The sequence below is a fragment of the Ammospiza caudacuta genome, chromosome 11 (genome assembly GCF_027887145.1).
Source record: "Ammospiza caudacuta isolate bAmmCau1 chromosome 11, bAmmCau1.pri, whole genome shotgun sequence".
Lineage (NCBI taxonomy): Eukaryota > Metazoa > Chordata > Aves > Passeriformes > Passerellidae > Ammospiza > Ammospiza caudacuta.
The window spans coordinates 24,084,532-24,107,548 of NC_080603.1; the positions used below are offsets into that span (position 1 = coordinate 24,084,532).

Sequence of the window (23,017 nt, forward strand, 5' to 3'; positions counted from 1 at the left end):
AATCCCCTCCTCTCTGTGTACTTGATCTATGACATAGGATGTGCAGTTTTCTCTGGTGCTTCCCAAGTTCATAATTTGTATTTCATCCTCATGCCACTTTGTGAATTTATTGGCAGCCAGAAGCCCTCCATGAGGATTATAGAGTTTTGCCTACCTCTTGCTGGTTATAACATTTATTTTAAAGCAGCGTTTGGTTAGTTTTAGTTAAGGGCCGTGTGGGTGGGTTTGGTACCAGCCTGCCACCAGAGGAAAATTAGATTTTTAGGAGACTAGAATCCATCAAAACTCTGCCAGCACTTCCATGGGTGGGGGGATATTTGGTTAAATAGATGTTTATCTGGGAAAGTCATCATCTGGCTAGCAGCATACTGAATGTTTCTAAGCAGCTAATGTATACTAAACAAATTTGGTTTGGCTGCAGCTAGAGCTGCCCTGTGGAAATTCTCAACATACATTTGTTTGATTGAGCTGTCATTTTCAGTTGATCTGCTGATGATCTGTGTCACTTTGTTTAAATGTCCTGGTGTTTTTTTTTTTTTTTTTTTTCTTTTTTAATACAGTGCAAAACCAGTCTGCTTTCTGTGATGGATTAAATTGAGGTGAAATTTGAGAGTTACTCCTGTTTTTGATTTCTGTGCCCTGAGACAGGTGGGCTGGAATGACAAAGAACTTCGCACACAAACACATTAAAACTAAAATGGAGTGGATGCCCTTATGATTTAAAACATCCGTAGATGTGTCAACTACCAAATGCTCCCGTTCAAAGTAGTTGCTGGGATTTGCACTTTAAGCAACAAATGGTATTTATTTGGTCTATCCTTCTCACCTAAAATACCTGGACAAAAGGCACACTGAGCCCTTTTCCTCCTTCAAAATTCCCTCTGGGTGCGTGAGTGTTGGGGTTTTGGCCTCTGGTGAGACAACACAAGGTTAATCCTGAGATGAAGTCCCTGGTGAGCAGCAGGGGATGGAAATGGGCTCTCCTGACTGGTGGGAGTCTGTCAGCCCAGTCTGGGAACTGGGCAGCATCTCTGGTGGTCTCAGCCCTGGAGATGTCCTTTGTGCAGGCACTTTCTAAGAGACCAAAGCTCCTTTCAGTCCCCACAGAACTTGGTTCAGGTTTTTTTTTAATTTGTTTTTGGAAGTATTGCTCAAGCTTTGGGATAGCAGTTGTGCTCCCACCAGCTTGGTGTACAAGTGAGATTCTGGTGCTTCCACTGATTTTGGAGAGCAGTGTTGGCTTCAACAGGAAAAGTGGGATGATGAGATGTGAGGGGGGCACAGCCAGCTCTGAGTAGAGTTCCTTGGGGAGGAATGCCACAGTTCATCCTGGTGCTTGGCCCTGAATTGCCACCCCTCCAGCAATGCAACTTCTCTCTATACCCAACTTCTCATCACACCCAATGTGGTCTTTTTATGCAAGCTTCACTGCATTTCAGTCTTTGCTTTAGAGCCCCTAGAAGGCTCAATTTGATCATCTCGAGCTTTTCTTGTGTGGGCTGTGGTCCATACATGAACTGCAGCTCTGAGAGAAGAGACCAAGGAATGCCAAGTCCAGACAAATTTTTCATTTTCCAAACATGCCACTGATTTGTTTTGTGACCATGGATTTGTTCTGTTCACCTCCACAGATGTGGTTGGTGAGATGGAGACATGGAGAGCTCTTTCAACACCTTCTCATGACAATGCTTGGGTTTTTTTTCCTCTGATATCCTTGGAGTTATGCATGGCCCTACCAAACTTGCTGAACTGAGGTTCACCAGGGTGTGGAGAAGGTCAGCTAAATGCCAGTTTGTTGTTGCTTTGCAAAGTGCTCCATAGGAACAGCTGCTTTTATTTGACTTGAGTTTCTAATGAGCTTTCCAGGGAAAACGTTGAAATGCAATTTGTTCCTTCCTCTTCTTTACCCTGGAAGTGTCCTCTGTGGGCAGCAAATTGTGCCACTCTGTCTTTCCTGGTAGAGACACTGGTGCTGTAGGGAAGGATTTCTCTTGTAGGATCGCTTATGGCTTTGTGAAGTGTAATGGTCTAGCCTGAAAATTTCAGAGCATTTTTGGGTCTAATTTGGACAGAAGGAGTTCAAGTTGCTTTCAGAACAATTTCAGGAAAAGCCACACTATTTTCCTGCCATAAAAAAAAACTCAGCTTCTCAAGCCATTTTTGCTCAAGGACTCCACCACTTCTATGATTTAGGACGTGTCTCTGTGTTTATATATATATATTATATTACATATACATGCTGTATATATACATCCTTGTCATTATAAACAGTACTTAAATCCATGTCCGTAAACATAAATAGATATAAAGTTAAGTACTCTTTATAACAGAGGATTAGTCCACAGTGACATAATAGGTAGAAATCAAGTATATAACAACCTCCTGTTAGTTTGAGTCCTGTGAGATCCTTGGGGATGGAGAGCACTGCCTGGGCCAAGGCCTCTAATGGCATGGCATCCAATTACATGAAGGCTGAATTTACTCCATTAAGAACTATGTATTTATTTAAGCTGTCATATATCAGCCTGCGCATGAAAACAATAGAGCTTGTGCAGATTGCCAGTTTGAAAAAGGGGAAAAAAAAAAAAAGAAAAAGATTATTTTTCAAATTTTCTTCCAAGTTGTTGGGATGAACCAGAAGCTTTCAGAGTGCTGATTTATTGCTCTCTGTTAGCAGCTCCCCAGGACCCCTCTGATTCTCCAAGATCAACAGCTTCAGAGAAAGCAATACAAGGTGTATGGAACAAAGAGGGGAATAAATTACATTAGCAGTTAACTTTCTTTACAGTTAATATATATTAATAAATACCTACAAAACGTTTGAGGCTTTGACCAGGAAGCCATGCAAAATAAACTGTAGTCCCACTCTTTTATTTTTTTTTTTTCTAAAAAGTCAAAATAGATCTAACTGATGTTAACTGTTTCACAGCGGGGGTCTCGTTCTGGTTTCACACTGGTGTCACTGTTGATTTTGGAGGGGGGATGTGATCAGAATAAGGACCGTCACTCCTCCCTCCCTCCAACAGGCTGCTGGTGCTGCAGGAGCACTTGGCATTTCCATACTGTCCTGCTTTGCATCTTCAAAGCTCTGGGGAGAGATGAGCTATTCACCCTGGAGCTCATCTGAGGCAAATGAGATAATATGAGCCCGTGGAAGAAATGGGAAACCCAAGAGGGAATGGGGGAATTTGTTACTGGATATGTTTGCAAAAGCAACTGAGTGTGCAGTGTCAGAGCTACCCGCTCCCAGCATAAGCAAAGGCCCTGTGCTTGGAGAGACCAGAGGGGTGAGAGCCCAGGGAGTCCTTCCTGTTAGTCCTGCATGGGCTGAAATATCTTCTTGATCTTTTTCTGACTGGCTGGGCTTGGAAAACTCTGGGCTTTGCTGGCCAAAAACTCCCCAGTGGTTTCTCTGTCTGCGGAGTTTTTCTGCATGGAGCTCTCCAAACATGAGACATGGGCAGGCTCTTGGTCCTTGAGAGCTCCAGAAGAAGTTTCCCCTGTGAGTTCAGCAATGCAGATGGATGTAATCCATTTTGCTTTTTTTCCTCCAAAGAAGAGGGAAAAGGGGTGAACAGAGTGAGTGTTGCTCTGTGTCCAAGTGAAGGGAGTAGCAAAGGGCTTCTGGCTGAGGTGGAAAATGTGTTAAAGAGGGAACAGGCACCTCCCAGCATCAGCTGTGGACCACCAGCATGGGAGAGAGGCACGAGTGGGAAGCTCTTAGGTAGTGTTAAAAACCTCCAAGCACTGAACCACAGAGAAGTCACCCTTCAGAGACATGCTAGGTAAAAGTACAGCCAGAGAAACACCCTTGGAGGAATTTCCAAATTACATGAGGAACAATTTTATAGCAAAGAGGTGACAACATCCTAGATTTGCCAGATTTCTGCAAACACTTTTCCTTTTAAAACAAGTCTCCTGATTGCTCAGCAAAACTCAGAGCTCTAATATTTGGGGTTTGGAATTTTTTTTCCTTTAACTTCTCTGAATGTTTTTAATTTTTTTTTTTTTTTTTGTTAATAGCATGGGAAAGAAAAAGAAACATTTCTGAGAAACGGAAGGTAAGGGAAAAAAATAGAGGGGGGGGGGAAGAGTGGAGGGGAAATGAAGGATTTTGAGGGGAAAGCTAACTTGTGTTTTGCAAGCACCTTCCTGCAGCAGAGGATGCAGACAGGGCATGGGGAGGGAGCTGTGGCCACTGGCACTGAGGCAGTGCAGCATCTCAAGCTGAGCTGAAGCACAGAAACCTATGATAGTGAAGGAGCTGGGTCCCCATTTTATCTCTTTGTAGATGTCTTGGCTGCAAAACCCTGGTGTTTCCCCTTGTCCTCTTATACAAAGGCCAAGAAAAATAATTGCTACAGATTCTTGTAGGTTCCTGCACTCATGTATGCCACGCTTGCTAGAAAATAAAACTATCTCAGAAAGGTAATGGAGAATTTAGCTGTACTTAATGGATGTAGTTTCCTTTTGCCTCCATCCTTGTTTAAAGTCATCCTGCCATGGAGTTTGGGGCTTGCTGTAGGGCAGCAAGCAGCTTTTTCCCAGTTTTGCTTGGATGCCTGCAGTAAACGGTGTCAGTTCCATGGGCAAACCTTTTCTGCATCACCACGGAGATGAACATTTTGGTAAACTCAGACAAAAGTCCCACTGGCATTAAAGTAAATCCTGTTCTTTGGGACAGACCAGCCTTCTGAAATGGGGCAGGAAACACAAATGTATTTTATCAACCATGAATATTTTGTTGAGATTAAAAGTTAATTAGTGTTTATTTAGAATATGTGGCTGGCACAGGTAGAATTATGTCAGAAAAAGTTGTGGAATTGCTTTGAAGAATGAACAGGGTCTGAAACAAATTGGTGGTGGAGACAATGTAGATAAATTCAGTTCTGAATGCTTGTTTTTTGGTCTGGACAAAAATGAAACAAAGATTATTGCACTCTGAAAATGTGTAGTCTTTTTGAGTGACATATCAATGAGAAGAACTTGTCAAAATATGCCAGCCAAGACCCTGGGTTTCATGGAGACAAACAGGAAAAATTTCATTCAAGTTTTACACTAATCCTACCCAAAACAGCTCTGTCATACAGGAATAAATGTGTATGCACATGTGGTGAAATAAAACTGTCCCAAAGCTTGCTTTTTTTTTTTTAATTAAAAACCATAGTGAATACAAACATATCCTGATTCCCCAGAATGCTGCAGAATACACCTGACACGAAGTAAAGTTGCTCTTGAGATTCATGATTTTCCAATCAGCTAAGTACATCCTGCATGTTACTGGGTGACCTTCTGCTGAGGAGTTTGCTTGCAGGAAAAATTGTGGCCTTGTATCTCCTCGGAAACAAATGCTGGAAGCCAGTCCTGCCAGACCTTGAGGTTTTGAAGTGGACAGTATTGTAGGATTAATTACCCGATACTTTTCCTGATTAGTGTATTTGTTATGAGTACTTCTGTTAGTGCTTCAAGGACTTAACTACAGTGTATCACAGTGTCACTCGAGTATAATTAATGCTCTTTCACTGTAATTGCATAATTAAAAAGCTGTCTGGCCGCTGGTGCGAAACTCTACAGCAGTTCAGTTTTCCAAAAGCAGCTCCCCAAAAGTCCATCCCTCCCTGGAATACTTGGGCATAGCTCAGGAGCAGCTGCATCCTGCTCTGATAATCTCTCAGATCTTGCTCTTTTATCCCAAGCATTTTGGGATTGTCCTGTGTAAGGCCAGGGGTTGGAATTGATGATCCTTGCAGGTCCCTTCCAACTCAGGTTATTCTGAGCTGCCTTCTCCCCACTGGTCTCTGTGCTCTACTCTTCCAGGTGGAGTGCAGTCTCTTTGGGATTCAGGTAGTGCAGGTCCCCTCCCCGGGGTGTTTTTGCCCTGGTGGTGTGAGAGAGATGATGTGGTCACTGAGCTGCCACTGTTTCATTCTTTTTAAGCTCTTGGTACTTAGAGTGGGAATTGCTCAGCTCCTCAAAGCAGATGGATGGGCGTTTGCAGGCTGGTGCTGGAGTGCCTGCTGGCAGGAAGGGGTTAAATTCCTTTTTATTCATAATGTGCTTTTGAAACAAAACTTCATGACCTGGCTTTTTTCCCCCCTTTCCTTTTTTATTTATTTTTTTTTTTCAAGTGATTACACTTTGCCGCATTATAAGGGAGCAAACGCATTTGTGTCTCAGGACCGAACTCTACCAGATACTGACATGTTCAACATCTCCTGTGGCTTACCAAACACATCAGGGATGTGGACCTCCCTCTGTTTTCTCATTATGCCAAATAATGAAATGTGGAAATAATTCTAATCCTTTCTTCTGGTTGTGCTGTACCTCTGAAAATATGATAAACTCAATCCAATTAAAAGTCATTACCTCTACAAGGCTCAGTCTCTATCTATAACCTATGTTTTATAATTCACTCTGTTATCTGTCTTCATTATAATTTGGTAGAATAGTCATCTTTTATTACTGCTTTCTGTTGGAAAGAGGCATGTGATTTCCAGTGCTACTTTGTGACACATCTCAGTTTAAAACAGGAAAGGTCTACTAATGAGTAAAAAGAAGTTCAGTTACACTGATTTATTACATTGAGATAAAGTTTCATTTGTGTTGATTATAATACTGTAGATTTAAGTAATTGTTTTAATTTAAAAATGTTCTTTTACAGCAATAGTTTTTCCCTGTGGCAGGGACTGTTAAAGTGCATTACTTTTCTTCTTACCCCAGCTGATACAGATTTAGTTAGATTTTGTTCCTAATCAGTATTTTCTGTGTATAAGTGGCTGGTCTCACTAATTCACGTTTAACCTTCTTGTCCTTAATTTTGTCCTGATCTGGTTGGCTTCTTGTGCCACGTCAGTGTGAGAATATATGTCATGTTTACCATTATGGCAATCAAACAATGAACAAAAGCTAGTTCCCTTAATCCATTTTTCCTCCCTTAGCAGTGACCAGTACTCAGGGCTAAAAATTTCAAGACAGATTTTTTTTTCCCCCCTTGGGTCTACTCCATACAGAGAGTCATGAAGGGCATTAGTGAGTGTTAGCTGCTGCAGCTCTCCTCAGTTGAAATATCTTACCAAGATACAAATTTAAGCTATTAGTTAGAGTTTCAGCATGCTTTAGGCTGCCTCCCAGCCCCTGTGCATCTCTCCAGACTCCTTGCTAGCTGCAGATCCCGCTCTCAGTATATCAAATCCTACAGCTGGCATTTCCCTCTTCTCTTACCCCCCACTCTGTGTAACCCAGGAAAGGTTTTGAAAGTCAAATATATATTTATTCCATTGAGGAAACTTTATCAACCAGCACCAAAGTTTATTGGCACTAGCTAGTGATATAATGGGTAGTTTAAACCCTGCTAACTGCGAATAATTTTTCAGCCGTGTTTATGATTGCAGTAGGCTCTAACAGACCAGAAGTACAGATAACATAAATATTTCTACCAGAGATGATTGTACTGGAACTATAAATAAAAATTAGACTTAACTTGTAAATAAATTCACTGCGTGCCAGCCAACATTTATAAACCTTTGTTGCCGCATGTAGTACAGTAATTTATATGGAAAAGCGCACAGGAACACAAGCAGCCAAATTTTACTTTTCAGTTATGCAGGTGCAACTTCCCCCCCACATCAAGGAGAGCAGCTCCTGTGCAAATGAAAGCAGAATTTGACCCACAGTCTCTCAGTGCTGGACCCTAATTAAAAGCCAGCGTCTGGTCCCCATCAGATGCTTTTGACTGTGTTGCTCAATTAGACACAAATGACACTAGACAGAGCACCAAATGCTACTAGTTATTGTAGGGCTGATGGTGAGAATTGCCAGAGACCACAGGCAGGTCCCTACACTGTTACTATATTATAACTTTGCTGGTTTAGTGCCAACACTTGGCAATGCTGAAATTATCCTCTCTTAAAGACCTGATGCTCTAGAGCGTGCTCAGCTCCTTTTCTCACTTGCCTGGGGACAGATTTCTGCTGAGTGCTTGGTGCTCATCAGGAACTCCCTTCTGCTGCCAGTATGAGCCTCTTTCAGGGTTGTTTTCTGCAGACTGTATGATTTGAGAAGCAAAATCTGCTTCCCATATGAGGAGGGTTTTTAATGTGAATTATCTGCTCTGTTCTTATTGATGTGCACCTTGCCACAAGGCACAGACCAAAGCCACCCAGTGTCCTTGGCACGGGATGCTCCAGAGGTGACCCTGGCTGAGCTCCCTTTGCATTTCATGCAGATGCTGCTGCCCACAGTGCAGCAGCATGAGAAGCTGGTGATTTATGTACCTCAGCCCCAAAGCCATGCTCAGGCTGCCTGGAGCTGCCTTTTTCTGCTGCCTTTGTCCGCGCAGCTTTTCCTACAACTCCCTCTTCTGCCGGCAAGCAGAAGGGTTTGCTCGCTGTGGCTAGAGGCTGAGGTGTGGAAGCTTTGCTGAGCCCTCTGCGATCAGCAGTGTCACGAGCATGAAGGGAAGGCTGAAATCTGGGCACCACATTTCCCTCTCATTTTGTTACATTAGTGTCAATCTGAAGAAATTTGAGTAATTTTGGTTAACTCCAGGACAGACGCTGATCTCTTTTATTCCTCGGTGGAAGTCTAAAGTAATTACTTTAGATTTAGCAGTTGTGTAAGAGAAATCAGAATCTGGCCTTTGGGGCCACCACACGGGTGCCTTGGTCCCCCTTGCTGTCATAGCATGAGCGTGATTTTTGGGGTTGGACTTTTGGAGTGAGTTTTGGACAGCTTTGGTTTTCTCACACTTGTGTTAGGGTCGAGTAACACAAATATGCAAAATCCCCATGTTTTTGAAGGCTAATGGTTGTGAAAGTATTTTTCCTTGGTAATTGAAGTAATGACTCAGAACAGCTTCAAGTGCTGTGTTTATCTCTAAACGTGCTTGTAATCTCTTTTGTTGTACAATGGAACCTGCCATTTGTAAGAGAGTGTTTCTCTCCCATGTTTTGTGATTTCCACCTAACTGGGAGTTACCAGCTCTAGTCTGGTTAGAATCTAATCTCACTTGATTAGGTCTGCCCGATGCTTTTCACAATGGGGTCCTGCCTGGGGGTACCAGACTGTTACAATACAAATAATAATAAATAACCGTCAATAGGTCCAGCTCCACAGAACAGTTCTGTGAAAAGGGAGCGGCACAAACCAGTCTCAGGTACTTTGACTGATAAAGTGTTCAGGTAGAGTAATGTAGCCCTTGGCTGGAGTCCTTCCTGTGCCTGGAGATAGTAACCCAATCTCTAAATGTTTCTAAAGCTAAGGGTCCCTCTTTATGTCTCCTCTGGCCCCCTCTGAGCTGTGCCTACCTCCTGTGGACAGTCAGATGGCTCCCATTTTGTTCACCACTGGCTAAGAACTCCTTTTGAACCTAATGGGCTTTCTTCTCTTAATTTTCTGCTTTTCTTGACCTCCTGTGTTCTAGACTGATGTGGATATATTTTGTAATCAATCAGTCTCTGCCTGTAACAGGTTTTTTTTTTTTTCTTTAATACTTGTTCAAACAAATTCAGATAAAGGTGTCCATTTGTATGCAGCAGGAAATGCCTGTCTCGTTTTCAGATATCCCTGCAAATACTCCAGGCTGATTTCCTCTGCACTGAATGGTGATAGTAGGTCAAACAAATATAAATGCTCACTGCTCTTTTTCAAGGATCTGATTTAGGAGTTTGTGGTACATTCAGGTGCACCCTCACCTCCTGTAGGAGAAGGGATTAATTCACCTGATCCTACCATCCAAAACCCTTCATTAATGCATCCTTGCTGGAGGCTTGTACAAGGCATAGTCTACACAGCTAGGGGAGCTCAAAGCTCCTGATATGTGATAGAATTCTCCCATGAAACAGAGGCGTGCCCTCATGGTGTCCAGTCTCTGGGACTAGGGGTCATCTCCCCTTTGAGAAGCTGCAGGCGTGAAACTGTATGGCTCTTCTCATTGCAAAGAGCCACTCTGGCATTTATCTCAGCTCTGGCTTTGTCCTGCTCAGAAGGTGATGGCATTCTGAATTAGGCTCTCTAGATGCCTTTGCTTTCAGCCTGCCTCTTTCCTCCAGAGTAATCCAGTTTACGATTAAATCACTGGTGGCCATGTGCATGAATCCAAGTGCAGAGACCTGCACTTATGTGCTGGAGTGTTTGTCAGTCAGTAGTCGCTTTGGGAATATATCTTCTTAAGCACAAATAACCTGAGGAAGGGAAGAACAGAATTCCTTATGAATATGTTTGTTTGCTACGACTGGCTTTGGCCATGGAGATTTGGTCGCAGACTTGATCCCTGTAAGACTTTGTGAGATGTTTGAGCTTAAGGCTGCCCTGAAACACAGATAAGTGCACCAGGCCCACATGTCTGCTCACTGTGAGGGGCCATGGTGTGGCATTCCAGCTGCAGCCAGGCACAGCCCTGCTGAGCATGAGGCTCTGACAGCAGCACTGGGCTGCGCTCAACCTCATCATCAGCGCCTCTTACCTAATTGCTCTTGGAGAGGAAAACTGGGCTGAACTGAGAAGCATCCTCATGGAAGGAAGTCCTCTCCTCCTCCAGCCGTGCACAGGAGGCCTCTCAGTCTTGGAATGGCCCCAGGCCCTGGAGCTGCAGCAGCAGCTTTGGCACGTCGCTCTCCCTCCTCATCCCCAGCCACGTGGGCTCTTTCCTGCTGGTGGGCAAGGTTGTGACAAAAGTGCAAATGCAGGTGTCCACCCTGGCCTTTTAGTAGCAATTAACCTTTACTCCTGGGTTTCCTTTGAAGATTGCTCATGTTTTTATTGTAAAATAGTGGTGAAGAATTTCATGGAGACTAATATCTAAGCTTCCACATAACCTAATCTCATCTGTTCCCTTATCAGGGGCCTCATTTTTTACTTCATCCCATTTATGGTGGGGATAATTATTGGAGTTTAAAGAGGCCATCTTGAATTTCAAAACTGGAGTGCTATCTGTGTGAACAATTTGCAGTTCACTGTGAAAATGATGCTTATCAGCAAAGTCTCTGTGTCTAATTCTAACCTTACAAAGATTTCTATCAGTCAATATCCTATGGTTTTGCTGGAAGTCCCTCTGATCCGTGTGGGTGAAAATTTTAAGGAAAATAGTCAGGCACCCTTTGAAAACTAAGACCAGAACCTTGGTTCATGTATATTGATTTTAATAGAACTGCTTCTATCATTAATGTCACAAATACATCTTAATGGTCTTCCCATCTCTAGGTCAGTCATAATTCAACTCTGTGTCTATTCTGAGGCTTAAAAATACATTTTTTTTTTTTTGCTAGAATACATTGCTGTTTCAGGCAAAGGACTATTTCAGTAATCCATTTTACCCACACTTAGAGCTTTGGGGCATAGAGGAGTATTATATTTTCCAGAGCTTTCAAGCTGAAAGCCCGTGCTTAACGACGACATCGGGTGTGGCTGCTGGAAATCAAAGGAGGCACAATAGACCCAGCAAACGGACTTGTCTCCCTGCCAGGCTTTCAGAGGCCAATTTATCAGCTGCAGGTTTGACCCTATATGGCTAAAAAACGAGCGTAGCCAGAATGACTGAGATAAGTATAACTGAGGCCTTTGAGTCTGCGAGAGAGAAATTAAACTGGACTGTCCCTGGGGAAGATGAAACATCTGTAAAGCTCTGCTTGCCGAATGTTTAAGGCTCAGCTTGTGCTGGCTCGTAGGCAGGCACTGCTGGCAAGTGGAGCTGAGGAAGGTGGCCCTTTGGGACAGGCACAGAGCCGGTCGTTGCTTGCTGTGACTTCAATTATTTGGCTGAGATACTCTGCTATTTTGTGGAGGAGGGTTGACTGTGGGACACAGAGTGCCTTGGTTTTATGGGATACTGCTTGGCTGGACAGGGACAACAGCAGTGACTGTGTGAGATGGGCTTTTTAAGGAGTTTGAGTGTCAGGCACCCAGCTGTCATGGAAAATCAGTGGGATTTAGATGCCTGAAGTTTTTACCCCCAGCACCCCCCTTCAAGTGAGCCATGTGCTTATCATCATCCAGATCACTTTCCTTGTGTGATTTCTCTTCCTGCACCCCATGTGTATACATGGGTTAGGGTTTCTTTTTTTTACCGCTGTTCCAAAAACAGCTGAAGTCTTTTAGGCAGGACTGCAATCTAAACAGTTGGGGGAAGACATCTGAACGGGAGCATGCCTGGGTGCAGCATTGCTGCTGGCCTGCAAAGTCAGGGAGCACATTCAAATTCTGGGGGATGCTCAGGAGCTGTGGATGGACCTCTGTCACCTGTCCCACCATGCTGGAGCACGGTTGTGTCTGGGGACAGCAGCAGTGCCATGCTGTAACAGAGGTGGCTGCTGGAGGGGTTGTCTCAGTGCAGGGCAAAGTGAGAGGTGGCATCCAGGTAGAGCTGTGTCTCTATCCTTTCCATGCCCTCTTTCCTGCCCTTTGGAGTCCCAGATAAGTGGTGCTGGGGGCAGGAAGGGATGGCATGGGTTCATGAGAGCAAGCTCTGTGCACCAGTGCTTTCACGAGCCCCTGAGCATCATTGCCAAAGCCAGCTCTGACAGGTAGGATTTCTGAACCACAAGCAATGGGAAATCCCTCTCTGCGTCCTTCTCAGCTAAATGGTGGAGTCAGTCAAGATTTTCTACTTCTCAGAATGCCAGGTATTAGTAAAGTGACAAACTGATCAATATTGGGTTCAATTGCTAAAGTGCAGGCAGAGTCTGCCAAACCGGAGGCCGAGGGGACGGGTAGCTGAACTTTCCTGTGACATGTATGAGGTCATAGCCAGTGCCACATAAAAGAAAGAAAAACACTTCATGGCTGTGAATAAATTGCTCACAGATGAAGAATCCAGTTTGCCAGTCCTGTGATGGGAGCAATCTATTCCAATGATTTGTTATGTCCCAGTGTTTGTCTTAAGCAGTATCAGAAGCATGAAAGTACAGATATAAAACCGTGAGATAATATGTAACAAAGATGTGAGAGACAATGGGCTATGACCAGCTTCCAGTGCAAAAGGCATACGGTGCTAATCTACCATGGATAGTTTCTTAAATGAGCAAGAAATTGAAAGAACATTTTAAAGTTTCCTGTTTCTTCACTGAAACAGAGTAATTCTGAAAGCCAAGCCCAGTGTAACGCTTTCATGTCTGGGCCAACCATATTATGCAAATATTCTCAAGCTCAGGTTTTAAATACCTGATCTCTTAGTTTCAGTCCTTGGAGAACAGTATTCTCACCTCCTATTTAGGTTTGAATTAAGTGGAATGAGTTCTGGTGTGTATAAAACCCCAAGAACATGAATACATTAAATGAATATAAACAGCAAAGAAGGCTTTTTTGGCTAGTTTTGCTGTTTTGACTCTTTTGCATGTAGAGTTGAGTTAAGCACAATACTGCTGGTGCAGCTAAAGCCCCTGCTGAAGTAACTCTGAGTTTTTGACTAAAAGGAATTTATAATCAGTCTTACATTTAAGGCTGTCAAAAATAGTGAGTTTTTCTTTTTTATTCCTTTTTTTTTTTTTAATTTTCTGGCTAAACCCCAGAGATGAAGGTAGTTTTTTTTTATTTTTAATGTGTTTTGGATCTGCCCCAGTTTTTTTTGCAACTGTAAGAGGAGAAGGTTCATGTTCTCTATAAGGTGCTGTTTGGATCCTGAACTTATTTTAGACCATTGCATTTCTTAGAGGTCAATGGTAAGACACTGATTTACATCAGCTGAAGCTCTTGCCAAGAGTTGTGTGGTAGGCTGGATCCTTTCTCCGAAGACTAATTGGAGGCCATCAAACTTAATTTTGGCTACTTTAGGTTCAGTCTGTCTCTCTGCAAGACCAGTGAAGTTTTCCTGCTTTTCACTTCTCTTAAATTTCAGTTGTAACATGTAATGCTGGCTTTCAGTTGTAATTTCAAAGCATGTGTGGGGTGCAGTGCTGTATCCAGACTGGAAAATGGGGTGTGCCTGCCTTTACATCTGTGTGCAATTCCCTCGCCTGTGCTCAGTGATGCAAACCACTTTTGATGTCAGGAATATTCAGAAACACTGTGTTATCCCCAGGCCTACACCAGAGAAAAGGCGCAGCTCCATCCAGGGTGAGGCTGTGCTGCAGGGTTAGTGATTGGTGACGTCTCCCAAGCTGTCCCTTCCATTCCATGTGCAGGCTGAAGGGGTTTCATGTGCAAAACCTGACAGGGTGTTTCAAATCCTACCGTTTCTCCTTCTTTTCCAGGTGATGAATGTTTGTACGAGAGCTTTCCAGAACTTCCCTTGGGGGAGGTGCCAGAAGCTGATGGAGAGGCTGCAAATGTCCAGTGCCCAGCATCCATCAGCATCCAAGAGCCGTCTTCTCCAGCGACCTCCAGCGAAGCTTTCACACCCAAGGAGAGCTCTCCTTACAAGGCTCCAATATACATTCCTGATGACATTCCCATTCCTTCAGAGTTCGAGCTCAGAGAATCCAACATTCCTGGAGCAGGATTAGGGATATGGACCAAAAGGAAGATTGAAGCAGGGGAAAAATTTGGCCCTTTTGTAGGAGAGCAGCGGCCACACCTGAAAGATCCTAGTTACGGCTGGGAGGTAAGATTCTTTCTCTACATTCTTTTGGTCTGTTGAGTTATTGTGTGTCTATAAACACAGAAATATTTTCAGAATTTGAGTCTTATCCTGGAGCAGCCAAAGCATATTTATGTGCACAAAGTGCATCGTGGCCTTTTGGAGTTTTCTGGATGGAGACGAGTGTAAATTGAAAAAGAAAAAAGTCAGAAATTAATATTGCTCTTCATGCATGAAATCTGTCTGGGTGGATGTTGGCAGGTGAGGCTCCTTTTGAGGAAAGTGAGGAAAAAGTGTTGTTGGAACATTTCTATACAATTTTGAATCAGGTCTTGGATAGTCCTGTGTTATGTTTCTTGGTGAGGGATTGGCAAAATCGCTGCACTATAGGTTTGAAATGAAACTGGGTGCTGTTTCAGGGTTGAGAATTGCCACTTTCTGTCAACAATGATTAAAATAGCCCTTAAATCTAGTGATGTATGGCTAAACTTCCTATTGAAGAACTTTGTGCTACTAGGGGGCTTCAAAAGCTGCGGGGTTGATCCTGCTTCCATTTTACTTAATGGGAATTCTGCCACTCACTTGGTGAAGGAGGTTTGGATGCTAGACCCATACCCAGCCCTCATGGGAATGGTGTGGTTTGTGTTATTTCTGCAGATGCTTTGGGGAATCCTTTCCCTGAAGGAGCCCATGGACTCCTTTGGTGAGTACAGGTGCTGGATCTTGCTTTCCCTGCCTTCAGGGACAGCATTTTCCTCACTGTGGTATCACTGAGGGTCTGCCTGAGCTCCTGGTCCATGGTCAGGTCAGGGATTCAAACATCAAGCAGTGCTGCTGTTGTGTTATGATGTAACAAATGTTCCTGCATGGTTTTATTCATGGTTTTAACAATGTGCTGCAGGAACAGAGCACAATCTCTGCTTTCCATCTGTACGTTTCCTTTGCTTTCTGATAAGGGGAGCCGTGCAGGGTTTGTGTGGCTCTCCAGGGGCGCGCCTGACCTCTGGAGAGATGGGAGTTCATTTTCCCAGGAAAAATGGAGTTTCCTTGTGGAGCAGAGCCTTGCAGATATGGTGGAAAATGGAAGCTTGATTTGCTCTTAACTACCCATAAACACTCAGGGAGTTCATGACAAACTTTCCATCCAGCTGTTTAAACTCTTGTGAGACCTGTGACAATGTGACAGAATAGTGTCAGGAGAAATCATAGACTTGGCAGCACTCTACTGAGTTAACAGACTGTGATGCAATATAATTGCTAGTGAGAAATCTTTATTATTTGAAAAAGGCACCAGGAAACCATAAAATCTGACCTTTAACCACACCACAATTAAGCTCAAATATTGATAACAGAAATTAAAGCAAAAACTGTTGATACATGGCTGTTCTTGCAGGTTTAACATTTTTCCAAAATTAGGGCATTTTAGACTGGACACTCAAGTGCTGTAGGACAGGATAATCCCACTAAGACTGAGGGAAATCCATCTCGCTTTTCACACCCTTAGATGCTGGCAATATGCTACAATATTAGAGACTGGTTTTCCTGCTTGGAATATTTCAGATTTTGGGGTCTGTGATATTCAGACAAGAAATTAATATCTTGATAGTGCTGGAAGCCCAGCTGGCAGCCTGAATCCCTTTCAAGCTGCAGGACTCGTGCCATTTGAATAGTGTTATTTATTTGGGACAGCTGGGGCAAGCTATTGAAAAGTGTTGGAGCAAAATCACACAAAATCAACAGTCAAGTCCCTCTGCAATTTGGTCACTCACCCAGAAGTATTCTGTGGTGCTTAAAGGAACTTGAAATTGAATATTTTTTTTTTCAACAAGTGGGTTAAATACATTTACTGTAGTTGAAGAGAGAGAAATTCTGGTTAGCAGAGTTTACACAGTGAGTAAAATGGCACAGAGTGATGGCTGGGCTAGAGGAGGGATGTGGGGGATCCTGGTAGTGCTGGACAGGGCTTCAGTGATGCTCCAGATTCCACCCCAGATTCTCGTCATCACACTCAGGAATCCACCACTTCCTGGGGCTTGTGCTTTGAATATTAAAGAGGGAAAGAAGCTGATACTTCTTTGTGGGTGGTGGGCTCAGGCAATGCTAAAAGCAGTGTGGAATGGGGAGGAAAACTATCATTTACTGAGGTTTAAGTATGGTCTTTAAGCTTTTCTGGTGCTGTTGTTTTCTGCTTAAATGGGCACTTCTGGGAAACAAAGAGCATGTCCAGCCAGTCCCAGCAAACCAGTTAACAAATGAGAATTAATTCTGCTGTTGCTCATAACCAAGGTGAAATTTAGTTTCAATTTTAAATAGAGGAAGGATAGAACCCAAGTTCTGTGTGGTGCTGGGTGTGGATTTTAAATGATTTTGCAGTGTGAGAGGTTTCAAAATCTTCCCACTTGTTTGATGAGTGAATTTTATTGATGCAGATTGTGACACAATACTCTCTCATGTTGGATTACCTGTAATTCCTGGAGTAGTTCATGGTGCTGTAGAAGCCACCTGGTGACTTCAGGAGGAGGGATGTCCCAACCTGCTCATGTTGATCCTGCTCCCATCGGTTAAAGAAAGTGCTTTGCTGTGTCCAGGCATACCCATTCCTTTACTTGTCTGCAGTGCTCCAAAAAATGCATGGTGGGGTTGCACCATTGCTACACTTTGTGTACTTACCTCTTGAGCAGGCTCCCCTGTGACTGCAGAGAGGATGACTAAGTTATTAAAAAAATCAATCGTTTCATTTAATCTGAGTTTAAGCTGGAATACTGAATGTACAGTGGTGTTTAGCTTTCAAAGTTTGTTTTTTCTTTTTGGAGGAAAACAAACATTAAAACAGTCTTGTATGGAAAGATGGACATCTTCCTCAGCCTTTTTCTGAGGCTGCACATATCATCCATTTTGTTATGAAACATTTGCTCTGGTTTTGCAGCTGTTTAGTATTGCTGGGTCTAAGATCTTACACTAGAAAATTTTAACCAAAAACCCTACAGTCACTTTGGAGAGAAGAGTTTACAGTTACACAAAAATTTGGACTGTAACTACATTTTTTGAAAAAGACATTTTTTCCTTTGCAAAAGCTTGTCATAGTTTTGGGTGTTTCCAGCTGTGGGATACTTCTGACTTCCAGTTTTTGTGACTGATATCCATCTGAGCTGATACTGAGATTAGCCTGGGAGAGAAGTGGAAGCTGAGGGAACTGCTGCTGTTAAATTCTGCAGCCAGGCAGCTGATGATAAAGAAAAATTTTCTGCAGCAGGCTGAGGAATTTCATGGGGCCTGTCCCTACATTCTCCTATGGCAAGACTCCCTATGGGATCAACACAGAGTTCTATCAGAGCCAGTCCAAGAAAACAATGTCTATTGTGTCCATTTATACAGTTCAGCCATAAAACACACTCCGGGACAAAAAGAATTTGTTGTGATATAGTCGCGCTTGGGTCATGATTAGAGTGCTGTGGATCAGTTTAAATGAAAAGCCATAAATTTGAATTTTATCTCATTTTGCGGGGCTGGAGTTGAGCATTATCTAATCAGGTATTGGCTGGCTAAAGTACAAATCGAACAGGGGGTCACCGGACAAGGGGAAAGGTCGAGCTTTTTTGCAGTTTGTCACGGGGGTTTTAGTGTTTGCCGGCAGCCCGCGGATCCGAGGGGGTCGGGAGGCTGCTGCTCGGTGCTTGTTTGAAAAGGGAAAATTGACTGCTGCTTAATCAACAAAGAAAACAAGCTTTTAAGGGATGGCAGTAATTTTTTTTTTTTTTTTTTTTAAACAAAAGTGAGGGAACGCAAATTTAGTGATTTCATCGTGGTTCATGCCCTGCTATGAAAAACAACTGGGAGGATGTTTCAAAGCAAGGCTTTGAGTAGGTCGCCAAAGCACACGCCCCTACCTTGGGCCAGAGGACAGCCAACATCCAAATTCAGGTCTCTTGCTGCTCCAGCAAACTCAAAGTCTCATTCATAAGAAAAAATTCTTCACAGCTCTTTTGATCCTAAACTTTTATTTCTTTACTAGGAGGGCAAAACCAGGAGCAATAAACTCTAATAAATCAAACCTGTCACAGAAGTAAAAAAAAATATTTTAGAGCTTTATAAAGCACCATATAATCTGTTTATAGAGCAGAGTATATTTTCCTGTCATGCCAGGGAGGCTGAAAAACAACTCATATTTGGTAGAGTATGCTTGAGCTGATGCTATTACTTCTAAATGGAAATTAGGAGGCCATTTGGCTATTTATTTATGTCTCCTCTAACATTTTTCATGTGAGTCCTCTGAGAAAACCGCACAGCTTCCTAAAAATTGTTCTGGAGTACAAGCTTCCCACTGTTTTGTAGGGACTGGAATAGTCACAGTTTGAAGCTTTAATTCTGCCCTCTTTTGCTTTCTTTTGTCAGTTTTAAAAATTAAATTTATTCAAGATTCTGGGGTTTAGGTGTACCATATATTGCTATGAAAATTAAATTATATGTTAAAAAAAAATGTATAGGCTTTTAGAGATGAAATCTAGTCTATATGCTTGCAGCATCTAAACCAATAACTGGGTTTTCTCAGCATCCAAAGGATTCTACTGTAATCAGTGGCAGTTACCAACCAATTCCTGTGTACAGATGTTGGCCCCTGGTTTTGGGTCCTTCTGGAAAAATCAATGCCAGAATGCTGAAAGCAGCGTTTTCTTGTTAGTTTGTTTTGTTTTTAATAAAAACAGAGCAAAAAGTCTTCTAAATAACTTCCTGTGGAATTCTCACATCTTAAAACTCCAGTTAAGCTATTCTTAATAAACAGTGACAGTGCTGAGGGAAATAACTCCCTTGTAGTCAGGAAAATCACTCTGGGAGAGAGCAGTAGATAATGTTCTTTTCAAAAAGAAAAATAGAAGGAACAAAGACTTCATCACTTGTGAATATTTTTCTTTGGGATATGGAGTGTTCCTTAGTGTTAAACAATAAAACCCTTGATTTTCTGCTGTTGTTTGACACTTTCACACTGCCACTGGTCTGTGACTTTTACAGACCAAATCTTGGCTTTTTCTTGAATTGTTTTCAACTGCATTAACATGCAAAACAGCACCACAGTCAGCCAGGTGGTTGGAAAGCAGGGAAGCACAATACAGATTCCTTGCCTAGGTTTTCTCCTTTCATATGGATTTCAGCAGCATAGAGACTCCAGGGATTTTGGCAAAATTATTGTTGAAGCAAAACCAGAAACAAGGATGTGGGCTATTCTGTTATTTGGAATTAAAAAGGAATGATTTGTTTTATAGTGGGAGGTGGGGCTGCTTTTTGATCAACACAGGACCAACGTGGCCTTTGCAGAGCGTGTTCTCCCCCAGGTCAACAGATCATCCACTCCTGGCAGCCGCAGGTGGGGGTGACACCCTTACCTTGTCTGCAGCGCATAGGTGATGCTTTATCCCATTTGGAGCTCAGCTTTGCAAGGCAGAGAGCGCTCTGGCTGGGGTCCAATAAAGCACTTAGGCACGAGCTTATCATCAACAGGATTACCCAGGTGTTTGAGCTAAGCGTGTGCTTAGCTGCCGTGTTGAGCTCTGGGCAAGGGACGCGGTGTTCGGTGCCCGTGGGACGGGGTTCATGCTGTGTGTCCTGCCTGGGGTGGGCATGCACGAGGGTGCTTCAGACAGCCCCTCCAGAGCTGTGCACAAAAGGGACATTGCTGCAAGTGTTACCAGTCTGAACTCTTCTGTTGTTTGCATCTGGGTCTTGTGGTGAGGCTGTGCCCGAGTCAGACACGGCTGCAGCAATAGGAGTCCCTGCAGATGCTGCCTCATGAGCAGAGCCTTGCCCTCACAGTGGATGTCAGCACCATACTCCAGCCAGCTCCCTGGGCTTATCACCAGCTCTCTCCCTGGCTGGAGAACACACCGTTTATAATTGCAAATGAGCAAATATTAGGTCCTTGAATAGCAAGATACGAGCAGGTGGACTTGTCATTCGGTTTGAATTAAGTGTATTGACAGCAAAGGGGAGCTGTGGGTCCTTTGGGTTTTTCCGTGTGGGTGGAAGATGGTGAGTACGAGAGGGATCATTCAGCACTAGTCCGTGGTGTTTTTCTTTACTATTCCCTTCTACTCCACCCTTAAATTGCTCTAATTCTTTGATTAACACAATTAAGTAGAGTCTTGCATGAAGTTGGTGGGATATGGTGTTTTGGTTTTTTTTTTGGCAAAGACCACAACCTTCCCTTGGTCAGGCAAAGCTGCTGCTTGTTGGGAAAGCTCCCTCCCCCCTCAGCTGGCCAGGGGAGCTGCTCTCAGAAAACCTTCAGATCAATATCACACAAGGGAGCTGAGAGGCTGCCGTGGTTTTTGGAGGGGAGGTGCTGCTCACCCCCATCCTGAGCCAGCTCTGGCACTGGGGCTGTGCTCAGGAGGCTGGTGAGGCTCTGAGCCAACCCAAGGTCAACGTGGCAACAACCTCAGGAAGAGGCTTTCAGCCAGTGCAGGAGGCTGAGCAGCTGTTGGTGTGGCACAGCTGGAAAGTCTCACAAAAGCTGTTGTCCCAGTGAAACCCAGAATGGGCTGCGTGGAATTGACTCTTTCTCCAGCCACGGTGGATGCTCCGCCGTGTCCTTGACCTTGAGGGGAGGAAATCACACATTTCATGGCGGAGTCTAAAGCCACACAAACCTCTCCGAAGGTCTGTGTGTGTATTTGCCCACAAAGCCACTGAGGTTTTAATTTAATCAGGAGGAGCATTAAATCCTGAGGGAAGCAGAGTGAAACCATAAGGGTCAAGTGGACTTAGAAGTAGGAAGGGGAGAAGGAAGTTTTGTTACCTTCTTCAGAGCAGAACTGAGAGGATGTTTCAGGAATTTGCATTTCTCTTCAGAGCAAAGAGATTTTTATTTATTTAAACACCTCCAAGGCAGCTTTTGAGTTCAGTAACATTATGTCCAAGCAGGTAAAAGCATTCAATTAATAGGGACAAAACCTGCCATTGGAGTAGATTTGAGATTATCAAATTACAAAGAAAAATAAATGAGATATGCCAAACATCCCTTTAAAAGACAAAATGGGTAAATTGAATTTAGCTGTTAAGAAAGACAACATTAGAAAGAAAAATAAAAAATATTAAACTGAGGAGAATAATAATTGCATCTAATAGAACTGACAATCATAATTCTTCCCATTAAATAAATACGATGTAAAAAATTTATTATGAAATGCCACATTATGCAAGCCAGGATTCAGAGATGAGTTCTTTGCATTAAGTACAGTAGATGCCATTAAGGAAAACAGTCAATATGTCACTAAGCCACGGCCTGTAAAATTAAATTGATTTGGTAAATGTAAGTAAGATAGATCTGTTTGCTTTCATCATCAATTTTGAGTGGGTGAACAGGTGATGTCACCAACCTGGGAGCGATAAAGATGCAGGACCATCTGGAAAGCTTTGTGATGGATGGGCAACTGCTTTTGGATAGTGACAGTGCTGTGGTACTTTGTCACTTGGGATGCAGTACTTAATAACTTTTCAATACCATCATAATAAATTTCACTGCCTTATTAATATAGAAATGGTGAGTTATTACTGTGATGGCTATTGTAAATAACAAGAGATGCAGCTGTCAGAAGCTGATTGTTTGGGCATGTTTCTTTAAGCAACACAGTTGACTTGGGATAATCAACGTATGTCTATATCAGCAGAGTTTATTGCTCTTGTCAAAAGAAAAAGCAGCATTATTCAAAAATTATATGAAGTTCATAATAAACAAGTTTAATATATTATCAGACTTTTCCTATAAGTTTCCTAACATGGGACAATAAATCACTTTTAATAATGCCTTTCTGTGTACAATAATATCCTTATGCGGTAATAATGTCCTTTCCTAACTATTCACCAAGCAGAACTTCTGAAAAAACATAAAGGCATCTCGCACCCATCAGAACACGTACAAAATTAAATCTCTCTATTTCATTAATAGGCTTCTTCTGATATAAAGCTGATGGGCTCTAGCTGTGTCTTTCTTTTTTTCTGTTTTAATTGAACAGATGTAGTTAAAAGTAATCTACGACAAAGAAATACAGACAAAATTATAACCATGTGTCCCTAAACACCGGCAGGAAAGAGCATCTGTGGGTGTTTTATGAAAGCCCAGCACTGCTCCGTGACATTGCTGCTAATGTCATCGGGCTGAGGACTGGAGAGAAACAAAATGCATAGATAGCTGTTAGCAGAAGATGAATTACCAGATCAATCATTTAGCACCATTCAGGGTATTACACCATTGTTCCCCGGGAAGATAATTAAATCAATGATGTCTTTCTTATTTGTGTAAAGAGCCACGAACTTGTAAAGAATATCCAAACCTCCTCAAACATATTATTGCTGGATTTTTTTTTTTTTTTGTTTAAACCCAACTGACTTTGCCTTTCAGGCTCTAGCTTTGTCCCTCTTTTCAATTAAATGTCTCTCCACCATTTCTATGACTGCTGAAAAGAGAGCCAGCAGTCTATTAACAGGCAATAAAGTTCAGGAAGCCTAAGACTAGTT

General features: G+C 42.8%; 1 protein-coding gene across 2 annotated transcripts in view; it reads left to right on the plus strand.

The window, feature by feature from the left end:
* The window catches only part of MECOM (MDS1 and EVI1 complex locus), a 325,210-nt gene that overhangs the window by 131,233 nt on the left and 170,960 nt on the right, over positions 1–23,017 (plus strand). For both annotated transcript variants that reach the window (XM_058812632.1, XM_058812633.1), the window contains exon 2: positions 14,184–14,533. In XM_058812632.1, the coding sequence (XP_058668615.1) occupies positions 14,184–14,533 (350 nt within the window). The remainder of the gene's footprint in view (positions 1–14,183; positions 14,534–23,017) is intronic.